This window comes from Mesoplodon mirus (genome assembly GCF_964341445.2).
Source record: "Mesoplodon mirus genome assembly, chromosome: 3".
Lineage (NCBI taxonomy): Eukaryota > Metazoa > Chordata > Mammalia > Artiodactyla > Ziphiidae > Mesoplodon > Mesoplodon mirus.
The window spans coordinates 105,657,425-105,668,600 of NC_138978.1; the positions used below are offsets into that span (position 1 = coordinate 105,657,425).

Consider the following 11,176-nt stretch of genomic DNA (forward strand, 5'->3'; position numbering starts at 1 on the left):
TGTGGTGGTTAAGGTCACAGACTCTAGAGCCAGGCTGCCTGGGTTTAAATCCCAATTCTGACAGCTTGCTAGATGAGGAACCTGAAACAAGTCACTTGACCTCTCCGTAGTAATTTTCTCATCTGCAAGATGGAGATGATAGCACGACCTATAGGGCTGTAAAATTTAAATCACCTGAACCTAAACACTGAGATCAATGTCTGACTGGTACTTAGCTTTACATAAGTATTTGCTCCCATTAATATGCTATGCCCCTTTTCTGATGTTGTTTCTACACTTAGATGACCCTGTCTGATTTGTAGTCAAAAGGTTACTTCGTACTCACACCACTACCTTTGATGTCTAACTACTAGCAGGTCCCCTGCTCAGCAGTATTTGAAAGCAAAATGCTTATTTTCCTTTCTTTCCCAGGCCCAACACAGAGATACTTTCATTGAAGAACGCTATGGAAAATATAACATCAGTGATCCTTTAATGGCACTCCAGAGAGACTTTGAAACACTGAAGGAGAAGAACGATGGCGAGAAGCAGCCAGTCTGCACAAACCCGCTCTCGATTCTTAAGGTGGTGATGAAGCAGTGCAAGAACATGCAGGAGCGCATGCTATCTCAGCTGGCTGCCGCTGAGAGCAGGCACCGCAAGGTGGGTTCACCGCTGACATGCGCCTGTAAACTCCTGAAATGCCTGACCCTTTCTTGTCAGCTGCCAGCTCTCACAGTAACTTAACTGGGAAGTCTCACAGGTGTAAAAAAGCCCCTGAGCTTACCTAAGAGCCAGGAGATAGAAAATGCAGGTTATTCCAAATGTTAAATTTAGGCAGTGTGCCAGACGCATTATTTCAGATGGCATTTCTTCTTGATATGACACTCCAAAACACTTGGTATGTTTTTTCAACTCTTGGTCATCCAAACTTTGGCAACAAACTGGGGCTTGACCAAGCCTTGTAGCTGAACGGAGTGTTCCCTATTTGCTTACTTAAGTGATAAATAGAAAGATTAACAGGTATTTGGGGAATGCTATATCAGAGAGAGAGAAAGAATTAGAGAATTTACCTGACTATAAACATACAAGCCAATAGATTATTTTCATTTATTTCTAGTTTTGAGTTTCATTGCATTTTACTTCTCATGAAACCATAAACAGTCCCTAGGGTTGTTTACCTTAAAGCTGTTCTACCCTGTTAGGAAACTGTGTGTGTGTGTGTGTGTGTCTGTCTGTCTGTGTGTGTGTGTGTGTGTGTGTGTCTGTGTGTGTCTGTGTGTGTGTGTGTGTGTGTGTGTCTGTGTGTCTGTGTTTTCTCTGGGTCTTACAGCCCCTGAGATAGGAAGGCAAACCTGTGCTTTCCTCGGCAAACCTGTGCTTTCCTCTACCTCATCTCCTTGGAATTCTTCTAGTGCTTGTGATTTCATTCCACGACTTATCATTTATGGCTCAGATTTGGCCTGGAAAAAATGCTTGGCTAGAGTCTGCATTTTTAAGAACTATTGGTGTAGATTTATATCAACAAGGGGGGACATCAGTGCATTTAGTAGGAAGCATTTTATTCTGAAAAAATTGGGTTAGCAGCTGCAGTTTGATGGACCTTCGTTTACTTTTATGGTTACCTGCTTTAGAGAGCCATCTGCTTAAAATGCATCTGACAAAGTGCTTAAGGGCTTAGGTCTTGCCCATGATTTTTCTTTCCCTTCACAGAGTCCAAACAAAAGGCCACAGTGGGGGTTCTTAACCACGAATGGGTCTCAGATGTTCCATGATCCCCCAGAAAATATACAGAATGCCAAAAGTTTATGCATTTTGTAGAAAATGAATTTTTTCCCCATATCCTTACTTGAATTCTCAGAGGTATCTCCAAGACCCAGAAAAGTTTAACCTCTGGACTAGACTGAATTAATCTGAAGACATTTATGCCCCAATTTAAAAGGTGTCAATGAGTTTGAGGTAGTTGCCTAAATTTGGGGGCTTTTACATAATATTATAAGAAAATCTTCACAACATCCTTGTTTGATAGGCAGGCCTGTTTTCTATTTCATACATGAAGTAACTGAGTTGTACTGAAGGGCTGGCTGGCTGTCATGCCCTTTGAAGGTGTAGTGTTGGGATAATTTATGGTTCTAGGTGATTGGGGAGAGGAAGAGTTAAAAAATTCAAAATTCCGGGCTTCCCTGGTGGCGCAGTGGTTGAGAGTCTGCCTGCTGATGCAGGGGACACGGGTTCGTGCCCCGGTCCGGGAGGATCCCACGTGCCGCGGAGTGGCTGGGCCCGTGAGCCATGGCCGCTGATCCTGCGCGTCCAGAGCCTGTGCTCCGCAACGGGAGAGGCCACAGCAGTGAGAAGCCCGCATACGGCAAAAAAAAAAAAAAAAATTCAAAATTCCCTAACACTGTATTTCAATGTAAGATAGTATTAAATATTTTAAAACAGCTGCCTATCTGATCTTATGTGTTTTATCAAAGTAGAACACTGACTTTGTTAGACATCAAACTAGAGGCTTATAATTAGGGTGCATATAGTCCCAGTTTGCCTGAGAGAATTCCAGTTTAAGCCTGTTGCCTTGGCATAGTTGTTAACAATACCCGCTTTGGCTCTCAGACATGTTAGTGGTTTGAACAGTCAATTATGTGGTTACTCCGCTTATTACAAAAAATAGGGTTCCCTAGTCCACCCCCTCCCATTCTCTCTCCTCCTCAATATTAGAGACAACCACTTTTTCCTTTTAACTGTTTATTTTGGCAGCTAACTTCCATATTTCTAACTGATATACTGCTCTCTCTTGCTTTATCAATTTTAGACACATATTTACTTTCTTTTATTACAGATGTGGATTTCTTTATCTTACACCCCACCTCCCTTCTCTCCACCCCTGCCATCTTCCCAAAACAAACATAATACCCTTTCCTCACCCTCATTCTCTGTCATATCTGTTATTACTAGATCTGGAGCCTGTCACATTCTGTTTCTTCAGAGGATAAACATCTGGTGTATTCCTGGGCAGTAGATGCCTGGCTTAGCATTCTGTGTACAGGAATCAGGTTGCGGGGACGAATAACTCTTCTGAAAATACAAACTTGGAGCCAGTGCCCTTGTCTTCTCTCCTACATCTCACCTCTCCGGTGCAGTGTCTGCCACCTGCAGGTTCCATAGGTCCTTGGGGTCCTGCAGCACAAAGCAGCATCCTCCCCCATACCAAAGTAGTTACCACTGCTCCAGCCACTTACTTTCTTCAGAATGTTGTTAAAATTTCTTGTCTGCCAGAGTCTCTCTTTTTGACTTTGTGGGTTTTTATTCTTTTCATCCCATTTCTATCATTTTAGACAGCTCTCCGAAGGGAGAGGAGATGATCTACCACCTTTAGCCAAAAGCTGTTCTTTCTATTAAGTTGCAAAAGTTTTCTTTTTTTTTAACCAGAAGGAAATACACCAAAATGTTTTCATTTTTGTATTTAAAAAGGAGTCCCAGAAAGTTTTCTCTCTCCTTTAATGACAGTTGTTAGTGAGGAGAAACAATAGGAAATGGCCATTGGGATGACAGTGCTCTGGCCTAGGGAGGTCTAGGCCAAGGCATCTCTGAAGCATGAGCAGAAGCTACGAAGAAATCCATAGCCACTGGAATATTATGCAGTTGTAGGCAGGATTATGTGGGGAAATGTCCCTTTAAATTTGTATTCTTAAAATTGGGCTTAATCCCTTGGCACAAGGATAAGTGGAATGGGGTAGGCAGGTTAATTAAAAAGCCTTGTGGGGCTTCCCTGGTGGTGCAGTGGTTGAGAGTCCACCTGCCGATGCAGGGGACACGGGTTCGTGCCCTGGTCTGGGAAGATCCCACATGCTGTGGAGCGGCTGGGCCCGTGAGCCATGGCCGCTGAGCCTGTGCATCCGGAGCCTGTGCTCCGCAACGGGAGAGGCCACAACAGTGAAAGGCCCGCGTACCGCAAAAAAAAAAAAAAAAAAAAAAATGCCTTGTGAAAAATCTCCACTTAAGATCTCAATAATTGAGCCTTTTCATATGCAGGATAAAGTCAAGAGAGTCTTTTCACCTCTTATCTACTGTACATGAAATGCATATATTAATTAAGCAAGGCACAGTTAGGATGTCACCTATTTGAAATGTTTAATTTTAGGCTTCACTCTCTGGTACCTCCAGTGATTTGAACATCAAGGGAGAGCCTCAGCTTTCAGCTTTCAGCTTTCCATGGTCCTGCCTTGCTTCATCACCTACAACTGTCCCCTAGTCCCACCAAACTTTTATTAATTCTCTGAAACCTTCTCAGCCCCTACAGCTAATGAGTTGCCCTCTTCTATTTACATGCCACTTCGTGTTACCTCGGATAAGTACGTACTGTATTGTTTCCTAGCACATAGCTTGCATATCTTTCACCCTTCTAGACAGTGCGCTCCTTGATGGCCCTGACTGGGATTTACTTATTTATTTATCTATGGAATGATCTTGGGTGCTTAGAAAGACACTTAGTATTTAATTGTACTCTAAGTGTGACTCCTTGATATTTGAAAATGATTTTTTTTTTTAAATTCCTTAAAGGTAATCCTAGACCTTGAGGAAGAAAGGCAAAGGCATGCACAGGACACAGCTGAAGGAGATGATGTCACCTATATGCTGGAGAAGGAAAGAGAGCGGCTGACTCAACAGGTAATTAAGGTGGAGGGGCTCAGAGCAGCATTTGCCTAGAGTAGCATTTCTTGAAGATTATTCTGCAGGGTGTAAATTGGTGTTGCTCAAAAAAAGGGGGTTTTGTGGTCAAATAAGTCTGGGAATTACTGGATTAAACAAAGTTAAAGAGGTTTCTAACTTCAATTTGTTAGACCCTTTAGTATGCAGAAGCACGCTGTGAGTCTTCAAGAACAAGATAGGGTGTTCTGTGTTTAGCAAATTTATGTTTTCATAAAATCTTTTAACATAGATCATTCACTATGGGACTGTCGTTCCATAGAACACACTTTGGGGAACACTAACTTTGAACTCTCCAACTTTTTTTGACTTAGGACTCCTAGTAAGAAATACATTTTACATCACAACCCAGTATATATACACATATATACATATGCCTGAAACAAAAATCTCATGAAATCATACATAACCCTTACTGCTTATAATACACATTGATATTTTCTCTTCTATTTCATCTTTTTTTATTTCTGATCACGGCTCACTAAATGGTTTTGCCGTCCATGAATAAGTCTCAGAGTTTGAAAAACACTGACTAAAAGGGTTCCTTCAACCCTTTCCCTCTCACTCTGTGCCTTAAATAAGGTTGGGATGATGATTAAAGCAGATGGCCTTTGTATAAAAAGAATGATTCAAATGCAACTACTTACGTTTGTTTGTTTTTAAGACCAGAAAGAATTATTACTGAAGCTTTAAAAGTTTTCAGCAGCATTCATCACAAAATCTGGTTGATATGGCTTTCTGCTGTTTTGATTGGCTCTAATCCCCTGAACTTTCCATAACATAAAACACAATGATGATTCAGATTCCCACTAATAACTCTGAGACAATAAGAACTAGAAGTGCCTCCTGAATCATCAAAGAAAGATTAAGTCGTAGTGTGTACATTTTTATGTTAGGTGTTATGATACTTAAATATTTGATGTAAGCACATGGCATACATGGTAATCCCATGTGCCAGAGAACAGCTAGCTTGATACACTCTACTTGATAACAGTTTTTCAGTATCTCTTTGTTTCCTTACTCTAACCAAGATGTGTGGTGGCATTCTTTTGTAGTTGGAATTTGAAAAGTCCCAAGTGAAAAAGTTTGAAAAAGAGCAGAAGAAGCTCTCCAGTCAGCTGGAAGAGGAGCGCTCCCGCCACAAGCAGCTCTCCTCCATGCTGGTGCGCGAGTGCAAGAAGGCCACCAACAAGGCCGCCGAGGAGGGCCAGAAGGCAGGAGAGCTGAGCCTGAAACTAGAGAAGGAGAAGAGCCGGGTGAGCAAGCTGGAGGAAGAGCTCGCTGCTGAGAGGAAGCGGGGCTTGCAGACGGAGGCCCAGGTGGAGAAACAGTTGTCTGAGTTTGACATTGAAAGGGAACAACTGAGAGCAAAGCTGAACCGAGAAGAGAACCGGACCAGAACTCTGAAAGAAGAGATGGAGAGTTTGAAGAAGATAGTGAAGGACCTAGAGGCTTTGCACCAGCAAAGTAGCCCTAGCGAGCAAGTGAAGAAACCAGTAACCCTGTCTAAAGGCACGGCAACTGAGCCACCCATTCTAGTGTCCGTATTTTGCCAAACGGAGAGTTTTCAGGCAGAAAGAACCCATGGGAGCAGCACAGCCAAGGTAATAGCCACAGGGCTGCCTGGTCCCGCCACTCCTGCTTACTCTTATGCAAAAACCAATGGACATTTTGACCCAGAAATGCAAACTACCAAGGAGCTGATTACAGGCAGCAGTGTAGAAAACCAAGCGCCTCCACAAGAGAATCCTGTGGGATTGGCCCAAGAGAAAGCAGTAGAGAATGGTGGGTGTCCTGTGGGAATAGAGACTCCAGTCCCAGCGCCTGGTCACCTCCCTTCCGGTGGGAGCTCACTGTCTCCCAGCAGCACTGCCTCTTCCTCTCTCACATCCTCTCCTTGCTCTTCACCAGTGCTAACTAAGCGCTTATTGGGGTCATCAGCTAGCAGCCCTGGCTACCAGTCATCCTACCAAGTAGGGGTCAACCAGCGGTTCCATGCAGCTCGGCACAAATTTCAGTCCCAAGCAGATCAGGACCAACAAGCTAGTGGTCTACAGAGCCCTCCATCCAGGGATCTATCCCCAACCCTCATAGACAACTCTGCCGCCAAGCAGCTGGCCCGAAACACAGTCACCCAGGTGCTCTCCAGATTCACTAGCCAGCAAGGACCAATCAAGCCCGTGTCTCCCAACAGCTCTCCCTTTGGCACAGACTATCGAAATCTGGCCAACACTGCCAGCCCAAGAGGTGACACCAGCCATTCACCTACTCCAGGGAAAGTGTCTAGTCCTCTGAGCCCCCTGTCTCCAGGGATCAAGTCCCCTACCATCCCCAGAGCTGAGAGAGGAAACCCTCCGCCCATTCCACCCAAGAAACCTGGCCTCACTCCTTCTCCATCTGCTGCCACTCCACTGACCAAACCTCATCCCCAGGCATCCTCTTTGACCACCACAGAAGACCTTGCCAGCAGCTGCTCTTCTAATGCTGTTGTAGCCAATGGCAAGGACGTTGAGATACTTTTGCCTACCAGTAGCTAGTCCCTAGGAGGGAGTCTCCACATTTGACATTCCATCAGATTTCATCCAAGAGCTCAGAGTCAAACCATTGAGTCAGATCATGTTATTTATTTTGATAGTAGCTGAAACTATCTGTATAATACATTTAGTGTATTTCACCTTTTTGTATTTTTTAGGTAGAAACTAAGTAGTTTGGGTTTTTATGATTCACATCTTCGTGCTAAAGCTAGAAGGGCACCTCAAAGATGTCTAAGCTTTGCAGTCACCATCGTGTTATGATGGAGAAAGCTAATTGAGTACCAGGTGGTGATTTCCTGTCTATCTGGGGACTAGAATCACTCAACACTCATTTTGAATTATGTGGAAGTGGCTCATGCAGACTTTTTATTCCAGATGAACATGTTTTTAAAGTGCCTGAAATTAGACTGCCATATGAATGTGATTCTGCAGCAGTAACACAAAATGGATCGTTTAACTGCAAAAAATGAGATCCTCTGTGAATTCTGAATGTTAAAAACCAACACTGCTTTTAATCCTCTTTTACTGTTTTTTAATACAAGCTTTGTGTTCAAAAACAAGGCTGCATAAGTAGAATGGGAATCCTAAAGGTGGGTGTGAACTCGCCACAAAGCTGAGCTTTATAGAGCCCTTGAGAAACCCTCCTGAACATTAAGCAGTTGGGGTGCTGATTTTCTTGTACTTTTGAAAGATTACATTGCTCCCAGTTTCCTGCGTAAGTTTTTGAATACAGTGAAATCACATCTCCTTCAAAAATATCTACAGGCATCTACTGTTGTGTAAGGAACTTCTGATTCCGATTGCTGTTACTTGAATAGGAAATGGTTACTCATTCTGTATAAAAGTTTTGCAACAGAATGAGATCTTTATTCTGTAATGAAAAAGCAATAACTTAAAGTTCACTGTCTTTGTAATATTATAAGTCAGAATTATACAGGTTTTAGCAAATTGTTACACGTTTCTCCAAGCTGCCAGCATTCTGTGTCTATCTGTGGAACCAAATTAACTTTTGCCTAAATGGAAGTATACATATATCTGTATAGATTTACGTGTTTAACATACACACACTTAAACACATAAATAATAGTGTGATTATATCTTTGGAGTTTGCAATATAGCATAAAGGATGAGTAGAAATGCATGTTAAGATTACCTACCAAAGCAACTAGATATAGCTGGGACCCAGTCAATCACAGGAGGACTTTTGTCCACCAGGAGGGGAAAATTTCAAATGAAATCAGGTCTTTAGCATCATAAGAAGACAAGGCCAAACGAACCCAGTGTCACAAAACTCAACTGGTCATATAAATGAGTGAAACAGGTCGGTCACTCAAGTGATGTATGACAGCTGGGAGCAGTGGGAGCTGTAGCAAACTGAAGTGCCCAAGCACCATTACAAAGGGCACCCCCTGTTCAGTTTCAGCTGCTTGTTGCCATGCAGGAATGCTAGACCCGGGTTACCAGCTCCTAAAATTTTTTTGAAATCCAAATTTTCATGAGAAACATTCTCATTTTTAAATATCAAGAACTGATCCAAAAATATTTAAATACTGCTAGTTACACACTTCTGCAGCTGGATTTAGCCCGCAAGCTGCCAAGCTGCAGCCTCTTTCATTCTAGAAACTTCGGTCATTTCCATCACAGCAAGTTTGTGAGGACAGAAGCCTCCAGACTTTCCAACCTGTTGGCTAGCACAGCCAACAAACTCCGCAGAGTATAATGACTATTCTCCTCTTCCAAACAGGACTGTCTGCAACCCAGCTCAGACATGGTGGGTACATGGTTTTGTGTCCACAAGGATGAAGAGGCCTTGGTGTCCTCACATACATTTTTCTAGCCAACATCTATCCAGCAGCCACTGACCTGCTATAATTTAAATCTATTTCCTCTTAATCCAACATGAGTTAATGGGGGAAAAGCAACTGATGGAAATCAAGATAAATCACTATGGAGTATATTGGTGTCTGCACAGCTTATGGTTTGACTAAAGACAATACATCAAAAAATTAAAATACTATTAATGCCCCAGCGTGTCTACCAAATGATAAAGGGGTTATCTTAAACTTCCCAGAGCAATCATGCATTAAATTTTATTCCCGTGCATAGTCATATGAACTGGATGATAAAATAGCTGAACTTTCTAAGCAGAAGAGGGGGCTATACTCCCAGAGTGTTATTACCTCTTGCTTTAAATGGTAATCTTACAAATTGCATTGTGCTCTTCTTTTGTTTTGGCATAGATATATATAGAGAGAGATACTATAAGGAAGTTTATTTCTTAGGAAGTGCACTGAATAATGTATTTCTTTTACAGTGTAATATGGGGGTGGGGAAATGCAAAAGAAATGTGTATTTTTGCTAGTTGCCTATCTTCTGAGATAAATAAGCACAATACTGCAATGGATCCAATAATCCAGTTAGGTATTATAGATTAGTATTTAAGTTTGCTGTAGATTGTGTGTGTGCTAAGTAAAAGTTCTGTGATTCACAATTTTGGTCTTAACCCATGTTGCAAAAGCTATGTTACTGGTCAACAGATGATAATGCTGTGCAGTGCATAGCACAAGCATTAACTAGTCCTTAACATGTGTAAAGCCAAATGTACCGTGCAGAAGTCTTCACCTGTTTTTATAGCAGACTTCATTAAAACAAGTTAAATCCTACTGTCTGGGCAAAAAATAGTCTTGTTTGTACGAAATGAAGAATGTTGCACAACAGGGCCGATTTTGTTGGGGAAGGAGCAGATTGGTGAAGAGGGAGCACTCACTCCTGGCTTTAAAAAAACAAAGTCAGTGGCCCATCCAGGTTAGACCCCAAAAGGAGCTGGGACATTTGTTTTCCTTAGAATCTTAGAGCTGGGAGAAGTCTTCACAATAATCCAGTCTGTAATTTTTAAACCATTTGGGGATTCTGGACCTTTTGAGAATCTAAAAATAGCTAGACTAGACCTATCCCCAGAAAAATGTATATGCTTATGTGCAAAATTTGGTTGATGGCTTCACGGTATCCAGAGACCCTGAAGCCATCCATGAATCATGTACTCTAAGAATGCCTGATCTTGGGCTTCCCTTGTGGCACAGTGGTTGGGAGTCTGCCTGCTGATGCAGGGGACACGGGTTCGTGCCCTGGTCCAGGGGGATCCCACATGCCGCGGAGCGGCTGGGCCCGTGAGCCATGGCCGCTGAGCCCGCGCGTCCGGAGCCTGTGCTCCGCAACGGGAGAGGCCACAGCAGTGAGAGGCCCGCGTACCGAAAAAAAAAAAAAGAAGAATGCCTCATCTTTTCCAGCCCTCTCAGTTTACAAACGACTAATGCATCTCTTGTCTCCTAGTCCAGTGCTGTTGCTGCTACACCTTAGCAAATGCTAGTGTAGCCAGACAAAAGCACTTGAAAATCCTGTGATGTACAAAAGATGTTCAGTGTGGATGTTTACATATCTAAGTTCCCAGCATTTAAGCCAATTAATGATCATTACAACAAACACGGGGTATATCCATTTTGTCGTAACAGCCTCACTTCAGCAATGCTGCCTTGTCGATTTGTGTGTGTGTGTGTGTTTGTGTGTGTGTAATTTATAAAGAGCGCTTCTGATGCTTAGCCCTTGAAACAGAACTTCAAATGTCTTTTGAGAAATGCTGCTTCAAAACAGTTTGTGTTTTCATAATGTGTCAGAGGTAGGCAATGAGCATTGTTTGTTCCACAGGAGTAATTTTAATTTAATTGCTGTAAAACTAGTTGAGAAAACTTGAGAGCCTGTCCACCCATATGCTCACATATCAGTGGCCAGTTCATTGGTGCAAGTAAAGAAGGAGAAAGGAGACTGGGGTAGTGATTCTCAAACTTTATTGTGCTTAAGGGAATCCTGCTAACAATAAGGATTCCTGGGGATTGGGCCTAGGGGCCAGGTGATGCAGGTGATCTGAGGATCACATTTTGAGAAATAGTGCCTCATAGCCCATA

At 42.7% G+C, this 11,176-nt stretch overlaps 1 protein-coding gene across 2 annotated transcripts in view; it reads left to right on the forward strand.

The window, feature by feature from the left end:
• The window catches only part of CTTNBP2NL (CTTNBP2 N-terminal like), a 67,590-nt gene extending 57,690 nt beyond the window's left edge, over positions 1-9,900 (forward strand). For both annotated transcript variants that reach the window (XM_082616468.1, XM_082616467.1), the window contains 3 exons: positions 412-642; positions 4,537-4,644; positions 5,739-9,900. In XM_082616468.1, the coding sequence (XP_082472594.1) occupies positions 412-642; positions 4,537-4,644; positions 5,739-7,220 (1,821 nt within the window). In that variant the 3' untranslated portion in view covers positions 7,221-9,900. The remainder of the gene's footprint in view (positions 1-411; positions 643-4,536; positions 4,645-5,738) is intronic.
• Positions 9,901-11,176: the final 1,276 nt, after the last annotated feature.